Here is a 26,035-nt window from a genome sequence, read left to right as displayed (position 1 = left end):
ACGCGGGAGCCGCCGACCGCTCAGGGCACGAGCAGGAGCGTTTGAGAGGGAGCAAAGTCCTTCGGAGGGACCAGCCTTACCTTTAAATTAAGTGTTTCAATAGGAGATTCAGCTCCTAAGTGATAATTGTGCTAATGAAACACCAGCTAATTACTGAAAACATGATTTTCTTTTTTTGGCAGCTGCATAATGGGTTCTTTATTTATTATGCTGTCATTAAGCAGCAATGCAGGCTTTTAATGAATGTTTGATTAACACAATATCGGTCTTCTTACAGCCAGGTGAAATACCTCATTTAAGGAAAGCCATCATAAACCATGTAGGCTCGGCTCCTTCCTCAGCCCAGCTAGAACTTCCCTGGGGGAAGCACACCTGGGGATGCGATTTGGATCTCCCTGAAATCAGTCGGAGGCTGCAGACAGCAGGGCTACGATCCCTCTGCGGCTTCGTCTAAAGAGTGGTTCCAGCACCTTCTCACAGCACCAGAAATCTGCTTTTCCCTACCCAATTGGAAAGCATAGGTTTTTAACCTCCTCTTTGGGCCTTCCCTTYCCTAGTGGCATTCAGGGGTTCTCCAAACACGTCGGGGAGCGCATGGGCAGGTCCAAAAGCAGGATTTTCTACCCAGCCGCTTGCTGAGGGCCTGTGGGAAGGATCTGCACAGCATGCATGGTACCAGCRCGTGGACCCCTTTTCTGGGTCCCGGACCTATGTGAGAGTTGTGTACAACAGTGGCAAGGCACAGGGTATCCAACTGGCTTAATTTCTTGTCTATTTGGCACTGGATTTTTCCTCCAGTTGCTGCRTGGGATGCAAGACTCATCCCACTGTAGACTGGGATGAAAAGTTTAAGAAAGACTGATCAACTTTTGGACCTGACCAGGACAACAGTGTCTTGCTAGCCATGTAATGGACACTTAATTTAAAGCCTTTGGCTGTAAGAGAGGGAGCGAGACAGGGAAAAGCCATCCAAAGAGAAAACACGGAAAAATGTTTCCTTCTCAAGAATAAYCCCAATGAAACTGATAGGAATGTAAAAGGTAAGGGATGCAACAAAAACAGAATCCAAAGGCTCGAACAAGAGAAAATGGCCTGTTCCCTCTGGCTGAAGCCCAGAAGTCCAAGTTCTGTTTTCTCAGATTACGTATACAAGRTCTGATGCTACTCCAGGGAGCGGGTTATGTCTTTCCTACGGAGGAAAGCGTGGAAGGACTTGAACGCCAACCAGCCGACCCTGGCACATGGCAGGCCCTGGGCCGCGTGAGGGGCACAACAAAGGAAAAGAAACAAATGCACAAGTGAGGGCTGCTGGGGACAAGGGGACACGAAACCAGGAGGATTACCAATGGAAGAATAGGCTTTGGAGATAATATTATCCGGGAGTCCCCCAGGAGAGGAGCTTTATGTCTAACAAAAAGCTCTCTTACCAGGAGTCAGTGTTTGCTTCGGAGGTAAATCCCCAGGGCAGGGACCTGATGGTTCAGGCAGCAATTTCGAGCTTGCGGCTCTATCAAATGGAGGCGCTCTGCTCACTTTCCCCGTCGTCCAGCTACGGGGGATTCGTGCACGAACGCCAAACCCGAGCTAATTCAAAGAATGCACATTCAAAAATACCCACGTTGCATAAAATCCTGCATGTGCCTTTTGCATGAGAGAAGCAGGTTACCAAGAAAAATAAATAAATTAAAAAAAAAAAAAGATAGAAACCCAACCCTGCAAAATATATTGCTCCGGATTTAAAGTTTGGAACAGGTTCTTTTTGTTTCTTAACTGCTTATATACATCTGCTGCCTAGCAACGGCGGGCTGCAAAGCCATGCACTAAAATTAACGAGGTGCTTGCAGATTGAGGAAAGGCAGTCAAGGAGCGGGGAGATAAAGACAGCAGCCCTGAGATTGTGTTTCAGCCCAGAAAGCTGAAGGAGAATGAAAAAAAACCCAACGCAGAAAGGGTCAAGCGCAGCCGCCGGAGAGCCTAGCTGGGTTTTGTTTACAATGAGAGATGATCTCTCTCTTAATTTTGCTTAGGAGAGGGTTCTTTGTACGCCTGCTAGCAAAAATGAGGATGAGGTATGTTTAAAAAGCTACACACCAGCAAAGCTGAATAAACATAAAAGAGCGAGGCCGGGTCTGGTGGGTGAAAGCCTGTCTCTGCTGAAGGCAGGGCAGTAATGCTTACTTACACCTCTCGGAGATCAGGCTCGTGACCTCCAACAGATATTTGCTCTCCCTGTCTGCTGCGGAAAACTTGGGTCGAGCCCAGCTATCTCTTCATCATATTTCAACTTACTGGAGGAGCAGTGAGAACTCAGAATAACAAGGGCATGGTGGGAAGATTATTATTAAAATGCCATTATAAAAGCCTGCGATATAAAATAGCACTGTAATCACGCTGTAATCAGAGTCACAAATTACATAAATCTGGTGCAAGTTCATTGAAATTGCCGTGGTGAGGTAGAATTACGCCCCCACAGCCGGAGAGGAATTTGGACTTTGGAACCTGCCCGGGATTCTGGTCTCTGTGACCTGTGCCTGCCTTTAAATACAGGCTTAAGTGCCGCTGGCTTCAAGTTAAGCATGTTATATGAGTGCAATCCTGAATCAGAAATTACTCCACGATTTACACTGTTAAGGTCTGTTTATGCTGCAGTTAAAGCACAATTGCAGCTCACATGGAAATACTGGAGCTGGCTTTAACCGCCTAAGCAACCTACCAGCGAGAGAGCAGCTGGGGGAGCCCAGACCACGCCACGGGGTGCCAGTCCTGCCCCGGGAGCGGGCTCAGCCCCCACCGCTGCGCCAGCCCCCCTGCCCGGCTGCAAGGGCAAGCTGAAAGCAAATTTGGGTTGACCCAAGCCCTCCCTGACGCCAGGGAGGATGCACCCTGAAGGATACGGTTATCTGAACAGAATTGCTTGCACGCTAAGCCGAGACACGGGTTTACAGGGAGTTATGCCCCAATACTGGCATTTGGGCTGGCTGCAAAGAGAGCACGAGACAAGCTGCAGCCCGGTGAGACAGGGCCGCCCAGCCGGGCTGAGACGAGGACCGGTGGCAACGGCCGCCCCCAGCGAGCGCTGGCCGGGAGGTGCTGCTCGGCAGCGAGCATGAGAAGCTGCTGCATCAACGGGCTTGGTCATCACGAGCAGACCAGGAGCTTTTTAACTCTTCTCACTCAGGCAAGGGGACACGGTGCTATTCAGGAGAGCCTGACAGTGACCTTTCCCTTCCGCCGAGGGGACAGGAGAGGTGATTTACAGAGAGAAGCAGCCACAACAGGAACGATTAAAAATAAAAGCACCAACATGGAGAGAGACGATACCAAAAAAAAAAAAAAATTTCCTTCTTGCCATCTCCTGGTACAACTCTAAGATTCAACCCTGAACTGCGCTCCAAAACAATAATCTTAAAAAAGGTTCTGTGCATAATGATTCAGAGTGGTAGAATATTATGATAGACAAGTGGCAAATCTTAAATAATATGCAGTCACCCCAGCACACTTAAAACAAAGAAAAAGAATCAGGCGTACTGTGTAAAAACACAGCCCACACAGTCAGGTGCTGGTGAGCAGCGTCAGGTTACGTTCACCTCTCGAAACCCCTGGGCAGGGCATAAAGGTCCCCTCTCGCCCTCCTCACTGACAATTTTGCTCAACTGGACAGTTTTTGCAGAGAACTGGGCAGTCACAGGCACCCACTCTGGGCACTTGGTGACAAGCTCATTCATTCACTTAGGACGACAGTATGATGAGAAGAAAGGTTAGGTTGGAGTCACCTCCGTGAAAACCTATGGGAGTCCGGGCTGCTTCATGGAGGTTCCCAGCCTGAGGAAGCAGCCGGCAGAGACTAGAAATAAAGTAGGTTAAAAAGCGCAGAGCATTGCAGTGCTGGAAACGGGAAGAGCGCCGTGAACGCATACCATCAAAAAGGTAATCACAGCCCTAATCTCTTAGCAGCCTGCATAACTTTTCAGGAGGGGCTTTTAATCTGGCTCGCAAACACAGCGAAAACTGTTTCAAAGACACTGTCATAGCAGTTCTTCCGTCGGCAGGGACTGACTCACCGCTGAAGTTCAGTGTTGTATTAATGCTAACAATGCTTTTCATTTAAGCTCAGCTAAAGGGCTTGGTGTATTAAATTGTGCCTTGGCTAAGAAGAAGGAAAAAAAAAAAAAAGAAAAAGGAAGACCTCATTTTTCCCCAGCTCTTTTCATGTACCACTTTTATAAACATTTCATAAATCATATTCCAGGATACGGAGGCCCTGAAATTTTAGAAGAAAACAAAGGCACGAGTAGCAGGACTTTACCTCAGTCTGGAAACCCTCTACCAGGATGGCCACCAGCAGGTTAAAGAGAACGTAATTCCCAAACGTCATGAGAGCGATGAAGTAGAGAGCAGCCCAGGAAGAGGTGGACGCCATGCCGTTGTACAGGACCTTGTTCCAGTCTTCCTGGGTCAAAATCTGCAGAGAAAGGGCATCAGGAAAATGAAGATACCCAAGGAAAGCAAGCCATTTTCCCCAGGCCTGGCTGGGTATCTGGGCTCTGGATGGGCAGAGGCGCTGGTCAGCCGCCGCACGCAGACAAGCGCCCTTCCTTTGGGGTATCCACCACAGCCCTAACTACGCATTTGAATACGGCACAGTACCTCATCAGAAAGAGTTCACCCTTCTGCTTGCCCAAAAGATAAGGCAGAAAGAGGCTCTGGAGGACAAATCTGGCCCAGGCCACCACTTGAGTCAGAGAAGAAACGGGGCAGTGACCAAAGCGACTGCCTCCCATGCCGCCCCAGGGTACCGACCCTACCAAAGCACCCTGATGCCAACCAGCACCAAAGGACGCCTTTGGCCGTAGGTGACTGCAACGTCGCATGAATGATGCTTCCTACAGTTGGCCAGAACAGCTAAACATCCTCCAAAGACCCAGCGAATACAGAGCTCAGAGTTGCTAGAGCAAAAACAACACATATAAGTTATGGGCTTAAAACAGGTTTCGTTCATTGCTGCAATATCATTGCAAATGGCCCTGCTCTCCTCTGTTGAGCCTCCACCTTCTGCAAAGATCCCAGCCAGCCTGTAACCTCTCCAGAGCTCCCTGCAAATGCAAAGCCTCCTACCTCTGCGGCTCCCCCCTCGCCGGCTTTACGATTTATTTTCTAATGTTGTCTGAAACTCCTTACGTTCCCTCACTTGTGGCTCGAGTCCTCCCCCTTCCATGGCAAGGAGTTTCACTGAGCTCTGTATGATGCTTTGGAAAGCAACCCCACACCCTCGCAGTCTCCAAATGCACATTTGTTGTGGGGTTTTCCATTTTGTACCTGGAAAACTGTGACGATAGCCCACAGCAAGGAATCAAAGTTCTTCCTGTCTGGCAGAGTGTCGCCGTCTCTCTCTGAAGCAAACTTACAGCCAAAGAGGTGCATCCCCAGGATGCTGCATGTGAGAAAAAGCAAGGGCTGAACAGAAGATGACAGTAAACAAAAACAAAACAAAAACCATACAGCAGGGTTTAATATGTCTCTGGATTTCAGCTGGGCTTTTTTTTTTTTTTTTTTTGCGTTGTGTTTTAAGATGAATCATTTGTTCGCTGAAAAATGCACGACGAGATCACGCAAACCGATTGTGAATTTGGGTCAAATCTGTCAAACGGTTTCAGCCAAGAAGTATGTCTGTTCCTCCTTCTTCTTTTTCTTTGTTTTTTAAGTCAAAACATTTTGTTTCAACATTTTCTAAACAAAATGTTTTGACTTTCTGTTTTGCAATGACACATTTTCAGCAAAATGTGTCTAAATTGAATTAGAAAGACAAAAAGGGTTTCTGTGAAATGCCTGAATGAAACACATCAGGTGACCTGAAATAACTTTTTCCATTTTGACAAGAAAACAGAATACCTTTCATTTTAGACTGATGCTAAAAGAATAATTTGTTTTCCCCAGCTTTTGGCCAGTAACCTGAATAATCAAATTATTCACAGCTCTACTCAGCATCATGGCAGCAAATGGTGTTTTGGAGTGAAAAGTTGCACTGGGGAAAGGAACATTATTCCACTGAAGAGACTGGCTTTCTTCAGCCTGCTCAGCGTCTCAATTGTTGGAACAGCAACAGAGTTGGCTATTATAAAAAGACAGGCTCTCTTCAAAATCTAGACCAAAATCCAAATATTTGGGGTTAGTCCAAGTCTATTTCTAATATTTCCACTGCAGAACCTCTCTTATCAAAAGGAGAGATCATGTAAGAGCAGAACCACCAGTGCAGAACAGGGCACAGAGAGAAGCCAACTTCATTTTAGGAACATTGCCCTCTCCCTGGCAGTATTTTTAGCACAAGGCTTTCTGCTAGCCCATAAGTATTGGGGCAGCTGTCTTGGAGTGATATCAAGGAATCATCCAGCTGAAAGATGCTCCTTGCAAATCGTCTTGCAAAGATCAATGTCTCATTTGGCCAGAGTTAAGAGAACTTAGTCAGGGCAGGAAGCCCTTCACCAGTGCTGGCCAGCAAAGCTGCTTCTGGGACCGTTCAGCTCAGACGAGTCCCTCTTGCCTGCTGCTCAGTCCTGCTTCAGGATTGGAGGTCAGAAGCACTCCCCAAGCACTCACCTGAAGATGAAGATGAAGAGCATCAGCAACATGCAGAACGTGGCCACATTGTCCATGGTCTTCATGAGGACAACGAGCTGGCGCTGGAGGGCTGGCATGAAGCGGACCAGCTTCAAAACCCGCATGAGCCGAAACGTCCGCAGGACTGAGAGCCCCCCACCTTGCTGGCCCACTATCTCCCAGACGCTGAGGGGAAAAAAAGGGCATTGCAGAATGAAAAGGCAGCGTCTAACACAAAACCACGGCAGAGAGGAAGCCAAAGAGAGGGTGAAATTCAGAGAAAAGAGGCTGGAAAGCAGGAAGCCGTCCCGGGCAGAGACGCACTGCCAGCGCCTCCTGGAAGCTGAACAAGCTCCGGATCTGCCAAGAGCAGAGTCCCACTAGAGCGTCAAAAACACRCTACAAATCAGTGACTGCAGGTGCAGTTACAGTCTTTGCATGTGCCAAGCAACCAGACAGCTACTTAATTGGACACTGATTGTATTGGAGCCTAGACTTTCCCGGGCTTTCCCTAGACTTCTCTTTTTCCCTGCATTTCAGATCCTAGACTTTCCCAGTTCATTTGGACTGGTAGCTTTCTGCTTGGGCTCCTCTCAAACAACCACAAAACCACCCCAAGGATGTATTTTAGTGCTTGTGTGTGTCTCTCTACATGGACTAATTTACAGCAGATAAGTATAAAGTGTCATAGGAAGGTATTTATGCCCACTCTCCCTTACCTTGTGCTTTAATTAAACAGTCAAATGAGGGGAAACACACGTAAAGAAAGCTCTGAGTCTGTACCTAATCACCACAATGATCCCATCAAAGATGTTGTATGGATTCTTAATGTAGCCAAAAGGACCATAAACGAGGACTTTCAACAGCATCTCCAGGGCAAAGAGACTTGTGAAGACTATGTTGCTGATCTCCAGGGCATTGGTAAGCTCCTCCGGCTGGGGAAAGAATGAGAGGAAAGGGACAAGGTAAGCAAAACAGCTCTGTTTGGCATGTGCAAATGTACACTCGGAAACAGAGCAAGACTGAACATTTTAAGTGCAGAAACATTGATGCAAATGGTATGACAGGAAAGAGGCAATAGCAAACTTAAACCCCAGGAGAGAGAAGATAAGAAACATACTATTTAAGGTTTATATACCCATTATAAATTGAAGGGGGAAATCCAGACATAGACTTCATGTTAATCACAGCTTTAGCACCACCACAGGAGGTTTATGTAGAAGTGTCATGTGCAGAGTCTTAACATTTTCATAGCCTCCGTACCAATGCTCCTTATACACAAAGGAAAGTTGAAATGTTTTCTCTGATAATTACAAGCCTGCTTTTTCATTTAGTATCTTATCAAAGACTTGATAAGACTTTCAAAAGCAGTTGGTGATTTTAGGTGCTTTAACTGAAATGCCTCAGAAAACCTGATAATCAGGAAGCCCTGAATGTTGCTACTGAGAAAAGGGCCCAATCCTAGTATTTCAGACTGGCAAACTAAAAATAGAGGTATGAAAAAAAGCACAAACAGACTTCCAGTAATCTTAGACCTAAATTAATACCTTTCATGTTTTTCTACCATATTTCACGGAGGGTTCCCAACAATGCCTACAGACATCAAGCGCTGCACTTTCCACGGYGGGTGGGCGTGCATTATTGGAAAACATATGGCAGAAGATAAAAAATGGTGGCGTAGCCCATTTAGGATCATAATCTCAGTCAGTGGCAAAGATAGGAATAGAATTTGTAATACCAGAGTCACTCTCCCAATTTAAACCCCTAATGTATATGCAACTTCATGCATCTACTTAAAAGTTGCATTAAAATAGAGAGCAACATCCTGCTGAGAGATGGCTGTGGGGTCAAACTGACAATATTGAGGAGCGCCAAGAGGCAGTGGGCTGGAATATTTTGCAAAACACCTGAAACATATTGGGTACTTGATTCTTCTTCTAAGTGGTAGTTTGGCCTTAATTCATATACATACTTTTCTAAATTCCCACAGGTAACCACCTGCATCTTCAGATGCCTAGACACTATGGTGGTTTACAGCCAGCTTTACAAGCGCATACACGGCAGCGAAGCAACAAACCCAAGCCAACGTGGGATGCTCATGGGCTAGCTCCTGACTGCTCCCACCAACTAATGGTACTAAAATGACTTCATGGCTGGCCAACAGCAGGAACAAGAACTTCCTAAAACCCGTCAGGACCTGACACGACAACTTGGTCCCGCTGTAGCACAAGCTGCAGAGTTGGACATGAGGTGTCCCAATCCCAACCCACTACCTGGGAAGAAGGGCAAGGCAAGGATATCATCTTCACCTTGCTCAGTGCCTCATCGATTGCGTTTCAGAGCACCAAGAAACCATAGTAACCAAAGGCTTCACAAATATACGCTGGACAAATAAACAGAGAAATGCATGTGGGCATTTAATTTTTCTTTTTCGTTTCTTAGCACCAAAGCCTCCGGGAACAGCCTTCCAGGCCCTGTTAGCTCAAGTTCCTCCAGCCCAGCGCAAGGGTTACTCCACAGACGGGGACCCAAACTCTTTTGATGTTATCTTGACACTGTAGAGCGATCCCTGGGGACTGGCACTGATATTGGTGGGGGTTTAGTGCAACAAAACAGCAGTCCTCAGCTAGCAGAGGGAGAAATGGCAGCATCGAAAAGAAAAAGTTACAGGCAGAAAATGGTTCAAACACTTCCTATGTCTCAAACATCTCCAGTGTTTTTTCCCTTTACGGCAAAATAAGGGAGCTAAACCATGAAAGAAGCTGCCTCGCAAAAAACAGTGAATTTTACAAATGAAGGGAAAGGAGAAGAGATAGAGAAACCAGAGGGGAAGAAAATAAAGGGTTATATCAATTCACATCCCAGCACGTGGGGTTTTACACCCATCGCTCCCACCAAGGAGCAGATCCCTCGGCTAGAGGTTGACAAACACGCACTTGACACACAGTCCACATCGCTTCCTTGTTGATCTAGAGTTAAAAATACAAAGCTCTAGCTCAGAATATTAAACACAGCCCTGGCTTAAAATTATATATGTCTGGGAGCACTCAGAGATAAAGCAACAAATAGGCCGTGAACAAGTCAAGTTGCTCCTCAGGACAATTTAAAATAGCTAGAAGTCTACATTAGTCACCAAAAATGCCAACTCATTCATAAYCGCAAGAGCACCATGGTAGACTGTGCTGTTATCATCATGACAGCAATATTGTCGGGAAAAGAAACGTGCTCTTGGAAGCTTTCCTCCTCATCCACCACCACCGATAAAGGGGGCGCAGAAGCTGACTCCTGCTCTGCCGTACCCCCTCGGGGATGGCAGTGCCCCTGCGCAAGCCCCGCTCCGCCGGCCGATGGGGCCCGGCATACCYGGCCCCGCTGGCACAACGCACTTGCGGCTCTCGACGCACCAGCAAAACAGAGCACGGCTTGSTCTCCGCAGCCAGAGCACCCCTTCCCAGGGGGACAAATCATTGCCTCACCAGCCAAGGCAGTGATTTTGCGTTAATAAACTGCATTAATGGAACTTTGCACTTGCCGGGCACCTTCTGCTTGAAGCTTTTATCGGGCCTTGTGAATCTGGATGRAAATGGTTGTCACAGCACAGACGGGCCCTGGGTCAGGGGAGCCACGCACGACGCAGGACTTGCGCCTGCAGTGCCCCAAAGCGCTCCCGGCTGGAAGCCAGCGATGGGCCAGGACTGCCTCCCAGGGGGGCTTTGGGCTCACAGCCAAACCCCTTATCACCAGCAACCRCTTTGCACCCAGGGAAAGCGCGGAGAGCTCCCCAACCACGCCAAAGGAATGCACGGAGCAAGCCGTTAAGGGCACCTATCCAGGCAGCATCTAATCCCACTGCATCTGGCACACCGGCTTTTGTTTAGGTCTGGCCCCGGCAAGAAGAGACAAATCCGGGGAACCTGTCGGTGGGAATCAGCTTGGCTTGTCGCTTCACGCCAGCCGGGGCCGGAGCGCGCTGTTAACGATCACCCCCCGCTCCGAAGGGCTTCACCCGACAGATGCTGCTGCGCCTCACCTCGGAGAAGTGAGGGCCCGCAGCAGCGCCGGCTGCGATCAGCGCCAGGGCTTGGCGCAGGCTCGAGGCCGCAGCAGCGCCGGCAAGAGGAGCCGGCGAGGCGGCAGCGCTCGCGGGGGCCTGGCAGCCTTTAGAAGCGGCGACATTAGAAAAAATAACCTGCTGCCTCCGCCACGAAGAACAAAAACGGCACGCCGTGGCGCAGGCGGCTTCAGCAGGGGAAGGAGAGGCGAAGCCGCTCGACGTCGCGCCGGTCGGAGCGCGCTGCAGCCAGGCCCAGCTGGGATCGAGGATTTATTTTGCTCCGGGAGCAAGGCAGCTCCGGGCGATCGGGACAGGGCAGCGCGAGTCACGCGGAGGATCCCTGCAGCCGGCCGCGGCGTGCTCGCCTCCGAGCCACGGCCTCCCCGCGGACGCCTCCCGGCCCGCGAGGACGGAGCGCCCGCGTTCGGCCGGCGGGGCTCGGGGCTGAGCCTCCCGCCGGCAGCGCCGCGTTCGCCTGCTCAGAAATCATTTATAAAGATCGAGGCGGGCTGAGATTGCAACCTGCCTACAGGGATGGGCATCGCCAGCTGGGAAACAGGGGTTCAAACGCCGAGCGGCAGCTCTGATAACCTCCGCTACGAGATCTCCAAGATCATCTATATGCGTATATACAATACTGTTTAGAAGATGCTTCTGCCCTAGAGAGATCACAAACACGTCCGAGACATCTTTCCTTATACGTCATTAAAATACAGCAGGAAAGCGGGTTTTCCATCCCGTGGGAATTAAAATTGGCATCCCATCCCCAACACGAGTGAAAAGTTTCAGATGTGGTTAACTGAAGCGCTTTGACTCTGAAATCATGAAAGCCCTCCTCTCCGCTCCAGCCTGTATTCCCTTATCCATTTGTTCTTTTCTATAAATCAAACGAAATTAAAAAATATAAATAAAAGTCAGCTTGAAGAACATGGAACTTTCTGTTCCCAAAATGTTCAAATGGATGTTTCAAATTTTCAAATATTTCAGACAGCATATTTCAATAGTTTTTTTTTTTTCTTTTTTGAAACACAGTGTTCACTGAAACTGTTCCCCTCCTAGGAACAGCTTCAATTTTGATAAATTGCTCTTTTTTGACAATAACCGCCTAATCAAAATGCCATTGACCAGCTCTCAACAGCACGTACCTGGGAGAGTCAAAGATTCCTGGCCTGGCCCCAGCTCCGAGGCTCCGCCGCCAAGCGCGGGGGGAAGCAGCACGCACCAGAGCAAGAGCCTTTCCCCACCAAGTGCTGCAACCTCAGGGGAGGTAACGTCCTTCTTTTGGCCAAACAATATAGCTGGAAAAATGAACCGGCTTTGGCTTTGGTTACGCACCTGGTAAGGAAGCCCTACCAGGCCCCACGAGCGCCARCAAGGACAGTCTTTACGCAGGTCCACAGGCAGGAGCAAGGTGCCAAACACGGGGTTTATCTGCAGCACGACGCTCCTTGCCCACCGGTTTGATTTGAGGGCATCTGCCATAGATTACGATTCCCCACTAACAGCAGCTTCTGCTAATTCTCTCATCAGCAGCAGCAGTGACTAATTAAAAGGAAAGCTTGCTATGATTAAATGAGTAACACCCAAAACAAGCGAGATACAAGCATGATTCAGCTGCGGCATGAAATACCAGCTCTTCCAGCGAGTCTTTGGTAARCACTGAATTTTGTTTCCAGGATATCTGGACACGCAGACGTAGTGTCCTGGATAAATCATTCCCTGTTAGCTCTGCGTTTGGGTGGCGTCCATTTGTTGACGTACCAAACAGTACATTGACAAGCGCTGGCAGCACATAAAATCTGAAAAGACAGCGCGGCATCGCTCGCAAACACGGCACGGCGAGCRGACCTGGCGGCTCCCCGGGAGGCAGCCCCGCGCGGCTGGACCCGAAGTGCCGCTGCCACCTGCACCCTGCCTGGAGGTCTCGGACGGGGCTGCCCAGCACGGATGGCGGTGAGGGGCATCCCGAACTGCGAGCGCTCGGAGGTGGTGAGGGACGACCCGGAGGTCTGCGCTGCACAGAAGCAAGCATTCCTCTGCAAGGGCTGGTCGAGAGCACCCAGAAATCTTCTCTTGGCCCTTTCTTGCCACGTACTCGCACGCACAGCAGCGGCTCTCCCCCTCGAGCGAGGCCCTCCTGTGCTCCAGGGGTTGGGAGTCTTTAACAACTCACCACTGCTACTCGGAGCCAGCTGCATTTCTATTCTGCACGTGTGTCAAAACGGCATCTGATTCGTTTCTTTCTTCTCTGGGGTTTTTTTGGGCAGAGTCAAGCTTGACATCACGTGTGTGCTGTGGCAGCAGGGTGTCCCTCGCTGGACCACAGCGTGCTGCATAAGGGCATTTCTTTCTCTCTCGCCTGCTGCAAAGACTCTAGAGACATTGGGAGTCCAGGAGGTGACCAGTCCCACCTGGGTCACCCCAGGCTCTTGTCACCAATATGGTCCAGGGGCACCTCTGAGCAAAAAGCAGGCAAGGGAAGAACATCTCTGATTACTAAATGTTGCCTCAAGGAGTTCCTTAGAGCTAGACCAGCACCTTGCCCTTTTTCAGCATTCAGAAATAGGGCTGTAGGGCATTTTATTTATCTATTTAAAACTTAGGAGAAGTTCTTGAGCCAGGTTGCAGCTGGCAGAAGCTACGTGCTGTGTTTACACCCAGGTATGAGACGGCAGAACATGGTGCTCCCTTCTGTCAGGTCTGTGTACAGGGCTCCAAAGTGGCTTCTGAGCAAGCAAGGCTGAAGGTAACGAGTGGGGAAATGTCATCCAAAGTGAGCAGGACTGAGGCCGAAATCATTAAAAGCACAGGTTGAGGTAGTTCACAGTCCTGCTGGATGATGAAACACAGCCCAGCACCCTGGCACGCATCTTGGGGAGCTCCTTCACTCCCTGTTGCTCCCTGGGGTGGGCCAGCCATGGCCACCACCCGGGAGCACTGATGAAGGGTCACAAACTCATGAGGCTTCCTGGGACACAAAGAACAGCTCCGGTGCCTTCACACTGTTAGCCCGAGATCGGCTGCTGTCCCTAGTCTGCTGTGGCTGATAGTGCACTGAAGGTGGCAAAGTTCCTCTCCAAGTTTTCTTCTCTCTAAGGAGATATTAAATGTCCAAGTACATTTGTTTGCTTGTGTGAAAGCACGCTGGCTAACACCAAGGGGGGTTTGGGGGCAGATGATGAGGTGGGACCTAGCTGGCCTCTATTCCTACCTCATTCCAGCTGTGACGCATAAAAGGAAAATGACTGTGCTACAGTGCAGGCACTTCATCAGACCTGCATCCAGCCCCGTGCACGTGGGCACGTCCAGCGAGGATCCCTTCCCTCTTCTTGGCCTCAACAGTGAGCTTCAGGCCACGGTGAATTCTGGTCCTGCCTTGCCTCTCGCCCCAGGACAGCTGAACAAAAGCGCAGATGCCCCCAAGAGATCTCCTCTCTATCTAGCTAACAATAAAATATAACATTACAAGACTTCTGTCTTGCCACAGCGCAAAAGTCCGGAGGGGGCAACCAGCCAGAAGGCAGATCCCTTCTGATCCCGAGGGCTCCGCTTCTGAGAGCGCATCCAGAAGACCGTGAAAACTTCTCACTCCTGCAGAAGAAAGCCTCCTGAAATCATTACCATGGCAACTAAGGAAAAATACCACAGGAGGAAAATAACGACCTCAGCTATTTCCCAGGAAACACCAACAACATTTTACTGACTCATCACTTGTAGTTTTTTTTTAATATACATACATAAGAAAAATCAAACAGGACCCACAAGCACGAGATTTGCCCTGCTCCTCAAACTGACATGCCTCTTGGTCCGCTCCAGGTGTTTAATCAACGGTTCTTTCAACTCAATCAGTCTGCGAAAAGGAGATGAGGAGACACAGCCAGCACTGTGTTACAGCTAAGTAGTTCTCCTGCTGCATGCTCAAACTAAGCAAACATCTCATTAAAGCTAGTTGTAGCCTCAGAGCTTGTTCACCAGCTTTCAAGTGCAGGGAATCATCACCTGCACCCTCCTACTTCTCTGCTGACCGGCCGGGCYCAGGAGCTGGCCCTACCTACCACAGGTAAACCACGACCTTCTACACTTTGGCTACCAACGGGACTTTTTATACCAGAAACCACCTTGACCTGCCATGCTTTGTTTTCAATTTCATTGCTTTGTCCTCCAGTTGGCCARCAAGTCTTCTAACTGCCTCTCCCTCGTTTCAGCCACACAGTTCGTTATTTCCCCCGGGCCTGGGTGTCCATCAAGCTCCTGAGCAGCTTTGGGAGGTTGACTGCAGCTTGCAGGCTCTGCTCTGCAGAGCTCCTGCTGGCCCTGGACAAGGTTAGGCAGACTTCAGAAGCTCTATTGAGCTATGGCCATCCAAAAAAACACTTCAGTCCCCTTCAGTAAATATAACTCCTCTTAGCTACAGAGCCGCTTGCTCTTTTATAAATAGAAACTCAATCCACACATATTTTCAGCAACGACATTCATTGTCTTTGAGGCTCCTTATAAGGAATTGAGCTTTAGCTTTAGCTATTGCCTTGGGTCCGGCAGCTCTAACCTGAGCTCCACTTAATCAGAGCCTGATACACTGATACGCTTTCTCTACTGATCCTTTGCCAAAAGGAAAAAATTCTCCCTCTGGAAAACAATTCAGAAAGTCGCAGGATTGCAGCGGCTCTCACTCTCCTCTTCCTGAATTGCCTCAGGCTCTGTGCTCTTCACCCATCCTGACACCAGGGTGAAGGATATCACCGGATAGACCTCAAGCACTCACTTCCAGAAGAGTCTGGACTGCATCTCTCATTAATCCCACATTCCTGCTGGCTCCACCTTCCCATCCCAGCGTGGTTATAGACAGAAAGGGCAGCATGCTCATTGCTCTGCAGGCTGGAGAAAAAGCACCACTGTGAAGTTCAGGATTTATAGCCATTTATACAAAGAAAATGACTTTGACAGACAACTGAACAAGTCCGGTTTCATCCCAGCACAGCATGGGAAAGGAAGATTTTGTTATAGACTGAATAGAGACTGAATATTTGATGCCACAGCAAGCAATACTGTAAGAAAGAGTGGAAAGCAGCTTTCAGTTCAGAGAAATTGGAGCTATCTACCTAAGAGGAACTCCCCTTCCGCCGTGTCCTCTCATCTCTTCCAACTTCCTCTTATTCCTCCCYGTTATAATTAACATACTTTCCTTTCTGACCTCACCCCTTCATGAGGAAGGAGTCTGATCCCACRGATGTGGTGCCGCTCTGGCTGCAGGGGAGCACAACTTTCTCCTCCACTGCACGCTTGCCACGTGACCATGGCCGATGGCTGAGCTTCCCCGTGCCCCGGCCAGCCCTGAASGGATCTGCCATGAATTATCCTTGCCCAGGAGCCATAAATATCACCAGTAAACCATGCTCTCCTCCAAGCCCTTGGGCTATGCTTTCTTTACTGCTCTCAGGAGGCACAGCAGATATTCTTGCTTGAACTCCTTATCTCTCTCAGCTTGAGATTTCAGGATGAATATTATCCCAGAAAATGCAAGAAAAACATGAACTGGCTCATCCATCTGCCCAGGTTTTGAAGGAGCTTAAGCCGAACAAAAGCTGCATTTCCACTTGGTCACACCTTGTAAGTACTTGAGATTTAAAGCCCTCTATTTCTAGTTAATCTAAACCAAGTTTCAAACTTATCTCCATTAGTACTTGAGAAGGTACCAAGGGGAGGGAGGGGGAAAAAAAAAGAAAGAATAAGGCTGTCTCTGTGCTGCCCCTGCACAGTTCTGCTGAAACTGGGTTTCTTATACTGGTAACACTATCTCTAATGCTGACTGCCTTCCACGGGGGAAAAGCTGCTTGTTTCCCAACATCAGCAAAAGAACAATTATAACAAAGAGCGAGAAATCCTGCGGACACCGAAGCAACCTCACAGCAGGAGCACTCAGCGGTTGGGTCACATCCTGCTCGCTTTGGGGCCAGGTGGGGTGAGAAGGGGGCTCTGCCAGGATGGAGCAACACCAGGGCAGCCTCAGTGCCGGACCAAGCTCTAGCAGAAGAGCTGGAAAAGGCGGAGAGGACTGATCACTGGTAAATCACGCACAAAACACTTGCAGACAAAAGCATTTGCTGGTGTAAATTGGGGAAGCTACACAAGCTTTCGCTATGTTTGCCAGCTCACACCCGGGGGGAACACCTGCAATAATCAAAGATGTAACACGGAGAAGCGCCTGTCTGCAGAGAGCAGAGATTTTTCATCCTCGCTGGGATGAAGCAAGTTTGGAGAGCGCACATCATTTTCCCATTTCGCGGAGCCTGATTCTCTTCTCAGGGCTGTCTGAGCAGAGATAACATGAGGGTGCTGAYGGCAGTTGAAACATCCGCTGCAGCGATATGATCTAAGGCAGCCTGAGTATTTCCAGGCTCTGAACAAAATTAACAGGAAAGGATTGACACTTACAGCTTCCCATCCAGGGAACTGAAGAAAACTTTAGTAGAAGACAGATGTCAAGAAACCCATATAGGTTCTTCCCTAAAGCATCCGGAGAATTGAATTATCTGACCAAAACCCCATACATTTTCCTGTTGCATGAAATCTTCCTTAATTTTCAAAGGATTCAACCTCCAGATCCAGGATAAAGTCTACTTTATGGGTAGGGCCTGTTTTTCTAATACACAGGAGGGCCCTGGCACCACTGCATTTTTGCATGTTACTCTAGAAGAGCATTGTGATCCAGTCAATAAAAACACACAAGTTCCTACAAGACCTCATAGATTCTTCAAAATAATAAGAAGGCTGAATAACCCCTGGGGTCAATAAACAGAATTACCCCCAATAACAAACAGAGAACAAGTTTTGAAGTCAGTGATCCCAGTGACTGACAGTTCTGATAGCTTCTATTAGCATCGATTTGACTCCCTTAGTCTCTAACAACAAACCGTTCATAAGAGTAATTTCTGGTTACGCAGGAGCTAATTGACTATAGCATGTGCAAATCTATAGGGCACCTTCTCTTCCTGCGGCCTGAGTGCCCTATGCAGCTGTAGCGCTGAGAAATTAAGTTGCAGGTAGATACAAGCAGTGCGTTGGGCAAAGACAACAGCCTCCGAGGGAGGGAAAGCCTCGCAGCGCTGCCAAAGCACTGATCACTTGGCTAAGATGAGCTGGCACCGGGCAGAGGAGCTGTGTAATGAAGTTAAATAGAGAAACGGCATATGCACCARAGTAGAAGTGGAGACACCTCTAGGAAGCAAAGGCGCTGCACGGACACGGGACCTCCCGGGTGCGCGTCCCCGCAGGCTCGCAGGAAGAGCCCTGGAGCTGGGGGAGGTTGTCCCCGGAAAGGTTGTCTCGCTGAGCTACGGGATTCATGCACATGCTTAAGTGCTTTCCTGAACCAAGGCCTAATGAATTAGATTCWCACGGGGAATCATCGCACTAGAAACTTCACCGCAGAGGGAAGTAGGACTCTCCTAYCAAGCCCTCGCATGGCATAAAGCAGCAGGGCCCAGGCTGCGGCGGGATGCAGCACCGGCTCGCACCAGCGCGGGATAAACGCGGAGCTCAGCTGCAGGAGCGGGCATTGCCCTCCCAGGAGTGCGGCGGCACCCAGGTTCGATTGCCCTGCGCTCACAGGAGGGGAGCCAGAGAGAGCTGCAAGAGATACCAAAAATACTTATAAAACGGATTCCTGTCCTTCACAACCCAGCGGCCTGACACAGATCCATGCAGACGAGAGAAACCGCTGCTCAGGCTTCCCTGACGGACCCGCTGCAGTGCTGCCRCGGTCAGAGAGGACTCGGTGCTACCTGCTGTGCTGGCCATCGGCAAGGGAGACTGCGGCACGAGGAAGACCCYGGGCAGGCTGCAGCCGCGGGCCGGGCAGCATGTGCCCTGCGAGAGCTGCGAGGCAGCTGAGATTCAGCTGCCTTCTCTTTGGGAGGTGAAAGACCTGTTGGAAAGATCTCATTCTGGCACACAGACGTTAAAGGACCAGCATCGATACGCCCGACAAATCCGCAGCTGCCTTCCACCGCGCACGTGCGCAGCAGCAAAGCATTCAACTTTGCTCGACACTGGTGGAGGCTACGACGATCTTGACTTCAAAGGGCTGCAGCTAAAGCAGTTCGGATCCCAAGCGYGCCCGTGGTTTCTCGAGGCAGCACTCCCAGCTGGACTGCAGACCTGCTGCTCCGTCCCCTCCAACCTGCAGCCCAGGCGGTGGACGCTAATGCAGGCTCCTTTTAAGCCGGCAGCTCCTTCGGAGCATCCTCGAGCACCGGCACACCGGCCTGCCCAACCTACCCGTTCAGCACGCCGCCCTGCTCCATTACACCCCTTACCATGGAGCAATCAAAATTTTCTGCCAGACGGAGAAATCAATCCGYGAGTGTCAAGATAGCCAAACCCACCCAGCAAGTCACTCGGAGACTGTGATCTGCTCCCTGGCCTCGGCCTCCTTATCCGGCGCAGCAGTAACTCGGTCGCAGGTAGGGGCCAAGCCCAGGCAGCCCAGCACCGCCGCCGGCACATGCACAGCCGCTGCGCGAGCCACGCGTCGTGCTGGCCRCGTCTGCACGCACCGGTGTTTAAAGCCATCCAGCCCGGGGTCCCGCCTGGGCTGTCCCGTTGCAGGGGGGGTTGGGGCYGCGCTCTGTGCTGCAGGGCTGAGCCCGAGCCCATCTCCCCTCTCCTCCTGGCTACACGCACTTTATAAGTTCTTTTAACTGAATTTTAGCTTAAGGCCCAAACCAAATCTGGAGGTTGTGGGGTTCCAGACAGGTAATAATTTTCACATACCTTCTTCCCTGCGCACTAACTTCATGTCAGAAGTACATAAATACCATTTGGGTCCCTGGTTAAACGATGACCCTGTAGCCTGGGCTCCTCCAAGCCAGTAAATTTTGTAATATTGCTGCAGCTACCGACCCTTAACCTCCTCTCTCGATCACCCTGGATACCTGAAAATTTGACACCCTGTAACTCCGATTAGGGAAGCTTCCATGCTCTCCAGGCTCTACAGTTTACATAAAAAGGCACTTTAATCCATTTTGCCAGATAGCTTTCCTTAGATGCTTTGGCACAGATGGTTGATATTTTCATGCTGCAGTGGTTATTAGATCGTAATGTTACCAGGGACAACTTTACATCATTTGTACAGCTATGCACTCTGGGCCCCTGCAGCTTCATGCGCTACGAATTAAGCTTTAGATACTAACGTGAGTTTAGGCTGTTATTGAAAAGGTTACTCCTGCCTTCTGCAGAGGGAGTTTGCGCATCCGCTCACGTTCGTGACACTGCTGCTTTGTGGATGCATACACTGTATTGCTATAGCTGGTGATAGCCCACTTGCGATTTTCCTGTTAGGCTGATGTCAGATATTTCCTTTTCTCACTTCCTTGAAGAATTGCCTCCCATGGATTATGTGCTTCTCTCCTTGGGTGCTGTCCCAGAGAGTCATTCGCCCTTGTAAACTGTCCAATTTGCTTTTAAAAAAATTAACAAAAGGGTTTTTTTAAAAGGTCTGAAGCAGTTTCCTCCTCCCTCCTTTAAAGACATCAGGGTTTTGGACCAATCTAGATCCAAGTCTAGATCCACAAGCTCCAGCTGTGCAGCTGCAGAGAGGCCAGTGAAGGACCTCTGAGTCTGGATCATGCCTCTCTCTTGTTACCAGTGGTAAAACACTGCAGAGACAGCGGCTGAAATTCAAGCGCTATTTAAACAAATGAATATGTAGGGTATAGTTCATATAATGTGAGTTCAGACAAGGAAAATCGGAACAGCCAGGCAGCTCAATGCAAACCAGATTTTAAAAACAAAAACAAAACCCCAAGCCCTTCCTTAAGGAAGCCCTTGCTGAATTCCTGCCCCTACAGAGAAGTCCAACATCACGCCTTGTACTAAGCCTCTGCGTTTCACTCCAAGGAAGGACTTTAAAAGAAAGCAGCACGTTATGGAACATAGTCTGGCCTACCGCCAGGGCTGGGGGGAAAAGAATCAGAGAAACCCTCTGGTTTAGCAGCACATTTTACTCCTGCTCTGTGGCAGAACATGCTTTTGCAAAGCCCTAACTATTTGAACCCATATCACTGCAGAGTCTCTGCCTCCCTAAGGCGAATCAGTCAATTGGTTCAACAGTGTATTTAAACCCCCCGGAGTCTACCTTTAAATCACCTTTATATTTCTCTCTCCAAAGCTAATAGTTGCTACCTGCATTTTGCTTCATCTCTGTAGAAAAACAAGCTATTTAGCAGTCACATTAATAATCCGCAGCAATCTGGTTGTCATTTCCCTGATGGAAAATTTCACACTGCTGCCCAGCAGCAGCAACATGGTGAGTGTTATATGCACCTAAAGCTGCTCTGGTTTCCTCCTACTAAATACAGCTGCCATGAGAGAAGCAAGAATCACAGCCTTCTAAAAGGAGAAAACGCAGAGTTAAACACATTCAGACGTACCTACCCCTCACGCAAAGGCATGAACCACATGGGAGCAACCCGATGCTGAGTGAGAAAGTCAGCAAATGCTTTGGTAGGTCATGTCAGAAGGAGCTTAGAGAAACCCCAGATCCCAAGCTCCAAGCCATTTGATAGCAAAATATTTGCTGTCATTGACTTCATTGGGGAGCRTGCTCTGCAGAGAGGTCTGGGATGAGAGGTCCTGAGATAAGCAGATAAGCTGCCTTTTGCTATGTCCGTTCAGCACCCAAAGTGATGGGTGCTCAGCATGGCCAGGAATACTTGTGGGTGAATGCAAATGAACAGCCAGAGGTGGATGGGTGATGGTTTCAAATGCTCTTCCAATTTCCACTCATTTCAACATGCCTTCAAACCACCACTCTCTTCCTAAATATCCCAGACTTGGCCTTCTCTGGTTAATAAGTCTGTTAAGCAACTGACTGTGAAGACTTTTTAATCTTCTAGGCATCCTCCATGGAGAAAAGCAGGTCTCTCCAGGATGCCTGTCCCAAGGCAAGATGCAAAGCCTTCAGAGGAGCACACTTCCATCGGGCTATGAAGGGGAGCTCGGCTGCCTAGCTCACGTTTTGAAGCCCAGGATGCTCTGGAGGTCTCAGAGGAGGTGAATCCCTCCCAACACCACCAAGGAACCATGGGTGGGCACAAGCCTTCCTCCTCCTCCTCCTCCTCCCACAGTAACCACCAGCCATCCTCCCTCACCCACACTAGCTGCTGGTATGTCCTCTCCCCTCTGGCAAGATGCCGGTAAGCAATGCAAAGCTTTTAACACACCACCATAAAATACGTCCTGAAGGTATTTATCCTAATAAAACTCGGTGTGTCCAGGGCAACCTGGTGTGAAAAGCCCAAGAGGTAAATATTCATTAAATAAGCAGAGAGCTCAATACAGAAATGCATGGAGTCAAGTACTCCGCAAGCCCCCTCACTTCTTTGCAAGCAATCAGCCAATGAAGATAAATTTGGCGAGGCTGAGCACTTGCACTTTCAGGAAGGGCTCTCGTAAAAGAAAAATCATATGTTTCAGTGTTTATAATCTCTGCAGAAAGGCCTGGTCCAGCATTTCTCCACTCTAATTCCCGCTCTCATAACTGTCAGATTAGGAAACTGCAGACTATAAGCCTCTTGAGTTTACAGAAAAACACCTCTCTGCTCTCTGCCACCACTTTAAGCGGATGAACTAATAAAAACAAGCTCCGCTATTCACGCCGAATGCCTGCAAGAAAGGGATCTGGGGCAGTAGTAGTTTCAAAACGCTGTCAAAGAAAGCAACCACCCACAGTGTCTGGAATCCCCACATCAGCTCCCTTCACCTTGTTACCCAAAAACCACCACAGAAATCTGCCTCTTCCCATCCACCTGCCCACTGGGATTTCACTGCTGGCCGAGGCAGAGACCAGGAGCCTCCCGCTGCATTTTCTCCAAGCCAGAGCACAGGAATGGGARAGCCACGTTGTCTTTAGGGTGTTTTTACCTAAAATCTTGATGACAGCAGCGCCTGGCAGTGTGAAAAGGCTGAAAACCCAATGCCCTGGACAAATGTGACACCTCCACTTAAAATAGGTAGGGCCCGTGATGGCCTTGCCGCTGCTGCAGCATGAAGGCACCTACCATCTCCGTGCTGCTTCTAAGCCAAYGCTGTTTTAGTGAGGATGGACCTCATGCAAGCTTGACGTGCATGGATATGCCAGAGAGGGCCTTCCCAAGCCGCCTTTTCTTGGGAGCCCACAGCCAGTGTTTGGCCTTCAGTCCTTGATGGGAGGGTGATGCCAGCTGCACACTGCCTCCCTCAGTCCGTGCACGGAGAGCTTGCATGGRCAGATCCTACAGGGGCTTCTGACAGTGGACACCAACACTTGAAAATGTACCTCTTGGACAAATCCAGTGAAACACGGCAGCAATAACACAGCTCCAAATATGGCATATCCGCTCTCACCTTTCATCTAGCCAAAGGAGGAATAGAAATTTTGATCCATTTCTGTGATCCACCTCCCCTCAGGTTCTTAAGAGATGATCCCCCTGATATTATTAAACAAACGAGGAACCACTAAAGCTTCCTCTCACACACAGGCGAGCATTTCCCAGAAAGGTCGCCGTGTGAAGGTGAAACAGCATCAACTGATCCTACCTGCAGGACTTCAGCATGCATCTCTGTTTAATGTGTACTGAAAACAAAGGTTGGCCAGCCAGACCGTATTAGGACGTCAGGGGAAACGTGCTGGTCTGAAGGGACACATTTAGCACACCGAGGAGGTTGGAGTCTTCCGAGTGTTTAGGCATTGATGCATTAATGCCACAGGAGGACACGGGGATTTGGAGTCGTTTCGGCGTGGCTCCGTCTGCAGCCACCCCACTGACAACAGGAGCTATACACAGCAGAAGAAATGCCTCTGCATGCAACTGGGAACAACTGCATAAACACAAAACGTGCCAGAAAGGGCAAAAAGTAAACAACAATGACTTGAAACGCAAGGGAGTTCCCAGAAAATGCTGGCGGTGGGACAGGGACCGGGTGGAGAAAGAGCTGCCACATTCGGGAGCTTCCCGAGAGGCACGGAGCGAAGCACTGAGCGGAGATGTCCAGTGTGGGGAACGCATCTCCTCCTGGATCCCCCCCGGCAGCCTCGAGTGCTGCACTCAGGAGAGCTGCCTAAGGGGATTTTGCAAGACCTAAGCATCCAGGCAAATAAACTTTTCCCCCGCAAATCCAGATGAAGCACGTGCCAGCGGGAAGCAACCGATCCCATCCTCGTGTGGGCACGGGTTTCAGCGGACTGCTGTCGGGCAACTGAACTGAGCGCACCTGCACCAGGCGCACCACCGTCTGCAGCCACAAAACATTAGGTGAAAGATCAAGCTGTATGAAGGCCTCTTTAAAAGCAAAGCGCCTACAGCCCTTATGGAGACGTTTCCAGAGGAACACAGCAACTTCTTTTCTTGATGACTATATAYAGGGGAAGAATCTGCTGGGTGACAAGTGCATGAGAGCCTGGAGCAGAGCAGCCTCGTGCCTGCAAGGACTCGGATAATACGGCGGAGGACTAGGCTGAGATGAGTCTATTTTGGATTCAGCACTGTTGCTGTAGCGTTCACTGGGGAGGCAAAGGCATTTGTTACGTCCTCTCCAGGGACTGGAAATTCAATAGACTTTCATGCCTGCAGCTGCGCTGACCCCGAAATCCGCTGCCATGAACAGCACCGCCAGAATTGCYGGGCTGAAACAAAAGCCGTGGCAAAGCACTGGCTCCTCTGGTTGGCCTCCTCACTAGAGGAACCAAAAATACACAGCGCTTTTTGCATGACAGTGGTCTCCTCATGGAGCACAGCATCCCTGGCAGGGCCAGGACATGGGGCTGTGATGAGGCTGAGCACTGTCTGACTCTATTTACAAGCTAGAAACATGCTCAGATGAGAAAAGGCAGCCCTSTCCTCCTCCTGCTCGTGGCGTAGCAGACCCTTTGCCGTAGAGTCCCTTCGTTCGAGACCCCAGGAGCTCTCACCTCCAACGCAGGGAAGCTGAAGGTGCCAGGGCTGCCTGGTCAAACCGAGGCTCTGGCACTGAGACGGGCCACATTCCCATGATGAAGCAACTCCCGAGAGCCAAGTTACGGTGGCGCAGTGCCATGCGGGGTGTGCTTACCTGCTCATGGTACTCAATTCCCATGCTGAGCGTGTTGATGAGGATGGCCACCATGATCCCGCGGCCAAAGTATTTGCTGTCCACAATCTTCCTGAAGGTCTCGCACACCACGTGCCAGAAGGCCAGGACCCGGCTCACTCTCTTGACCCGGGCTTTCCCCCGCTGAGGGTCTCTCTGGTCACTGTAGTGGGCATCCTGCGTAAACTCATACACCCCGTCGCTGTCCGAGTCGGCCGTCTCAATRTCCGTGAGCTCCGCGTCGTTGGCCAGCGTCTTGAGGCAGTAGGGGCAGCTGTCAGGGTTTCCGGAGCCACTGTCCAGCTTGGCGCAGGGGCTGGAAAGCTTGCAGGTACCTGAAATGCCAAAGAGGCACGTTCAGGGGAGCCCATCAGCCAGCCCGGGGAGCTCGRGCTGCAACGGGAAGAATCTCCCAGTCCTTCTAGCGTCAAATTGTTACCCTTGACCTGACAGATACTTCCTAAGGGGAGAGGGCTCCTGCTGGCTCCCCTGTTGCTGGGCCAGGTGAAGCAGCTCTGATGCTATTAGAAGGACTTGGATGCAGAGCAGACCATGGAGATCAGCCTGGCCAGAGGACATCCCACCAGCAGGGTCAACGCACAGCAGACACCGACTCCTTGAGTTCCAGCCCTCTGCCTCCTCCCCGCTCGCGCTGCCCTCCCCAAAGGGTTAGAGGGGCCTAGACAAAACCTTCACTCCCCAAGCGCCTTCTCCCGATGACAAAGCCCTCCTTGCTGCGCATTGCCACCAGCCGAGGGGCCCTGACCCATCTCATTAACCCTATGGCCCTTGAGGCGATGGGGAAGCAATTGATGGGCTCCGCTGGCACCCGGTGTGCTCCGCGTTGCAATCAGCAGGAGCACTGCAGCCAGCAGCCTGCTTTCCTCCTCCCACTGTTTGCTGATACTTCAAAATTGCCAGCTTCCCCTTAAAACATGCGACTCGCAGCTTGCTCCGCACAATGGCAGCTCCCAGCTGCCAGATGGCTCCCCCGGTCGACAATAAAAGTGGGATATTCTCTTAAAAACACTGGCTGGCTGCAAGGGAAGGGAGAGGCTATTTACCAAGTGCATTCCTGACCCATCCACAGCAGCAAACATCGGTATGAGTTAAAACCCAGCACAAAACAATCCCAGAGCCCAGCTCTATTTAGTTATTCTCCAGCGAGGCTCTGGAACGGCTGGAGAACTTTGGCTCTTCTCTGCACAGGTTTTGGCTGGAAAGGTTAAAACCTGCGGTGAAACAGGCCGCTGGGACAGGGGGTGCACATGACATTGGAAA

General features: G+C 50.0%; 1 protein-coding gene across 1 annotated transcript in view; it reads right to left on the bottom strand.

Moving 5' to 3' along the window:
* Window positions 1–26,035, bottom strand: part of CACNA1G (calcium voltage-gated channel subunit alpha1 G) — a 161,502-nt gene that overhangs the window by 62,073 nt on the left and 73,394 nt on the right. Inside the window, exons 9-13 of the mRNA XM_026090589.1 lie at window positions 24,737–25,089; window positions 7,378–7,529; window positions 6,595–6,780; window positions 5,317–5,431; window positions 4,307–4,462 (exon numbers count right to left, since the gene is read on the bottom strand). Of these exons, the coding sequence (XP_025946374.1) occupies window positions 4,307–4,462; window positions 5,317–5,431; window positions 6,595–6,780; window positions 7,378–7,529; window positions 24,737–25,089 (962 nt within the window). The remainder of the gene's footprint in view (window positions 1–4,306; window positions 4,463–5,316; window positions 5,432–6,594; window positions 6,781–7,377; window positions 7,530–24,736; window positions 25,090–26,035) is intronic.

This window comes from Apteryx rowi, unplaced genomic scaffold (assembly GCF_003343035.1).
Source record: "Apteryx rowi isolate R43461 unplaced genomic scaffold, aptRow1 scaffold_86, whole genome shotgun sequence".
NCBI classification, from domain to species: Eukaryota; Metazoa; Chordata; class Aves; order Apterygiformes; family Apterygidae; genus Apteryx; species Apteryx rowi.
This window is presented reverse-complemented; position numbering and strand designations above follow the sequence as displayed.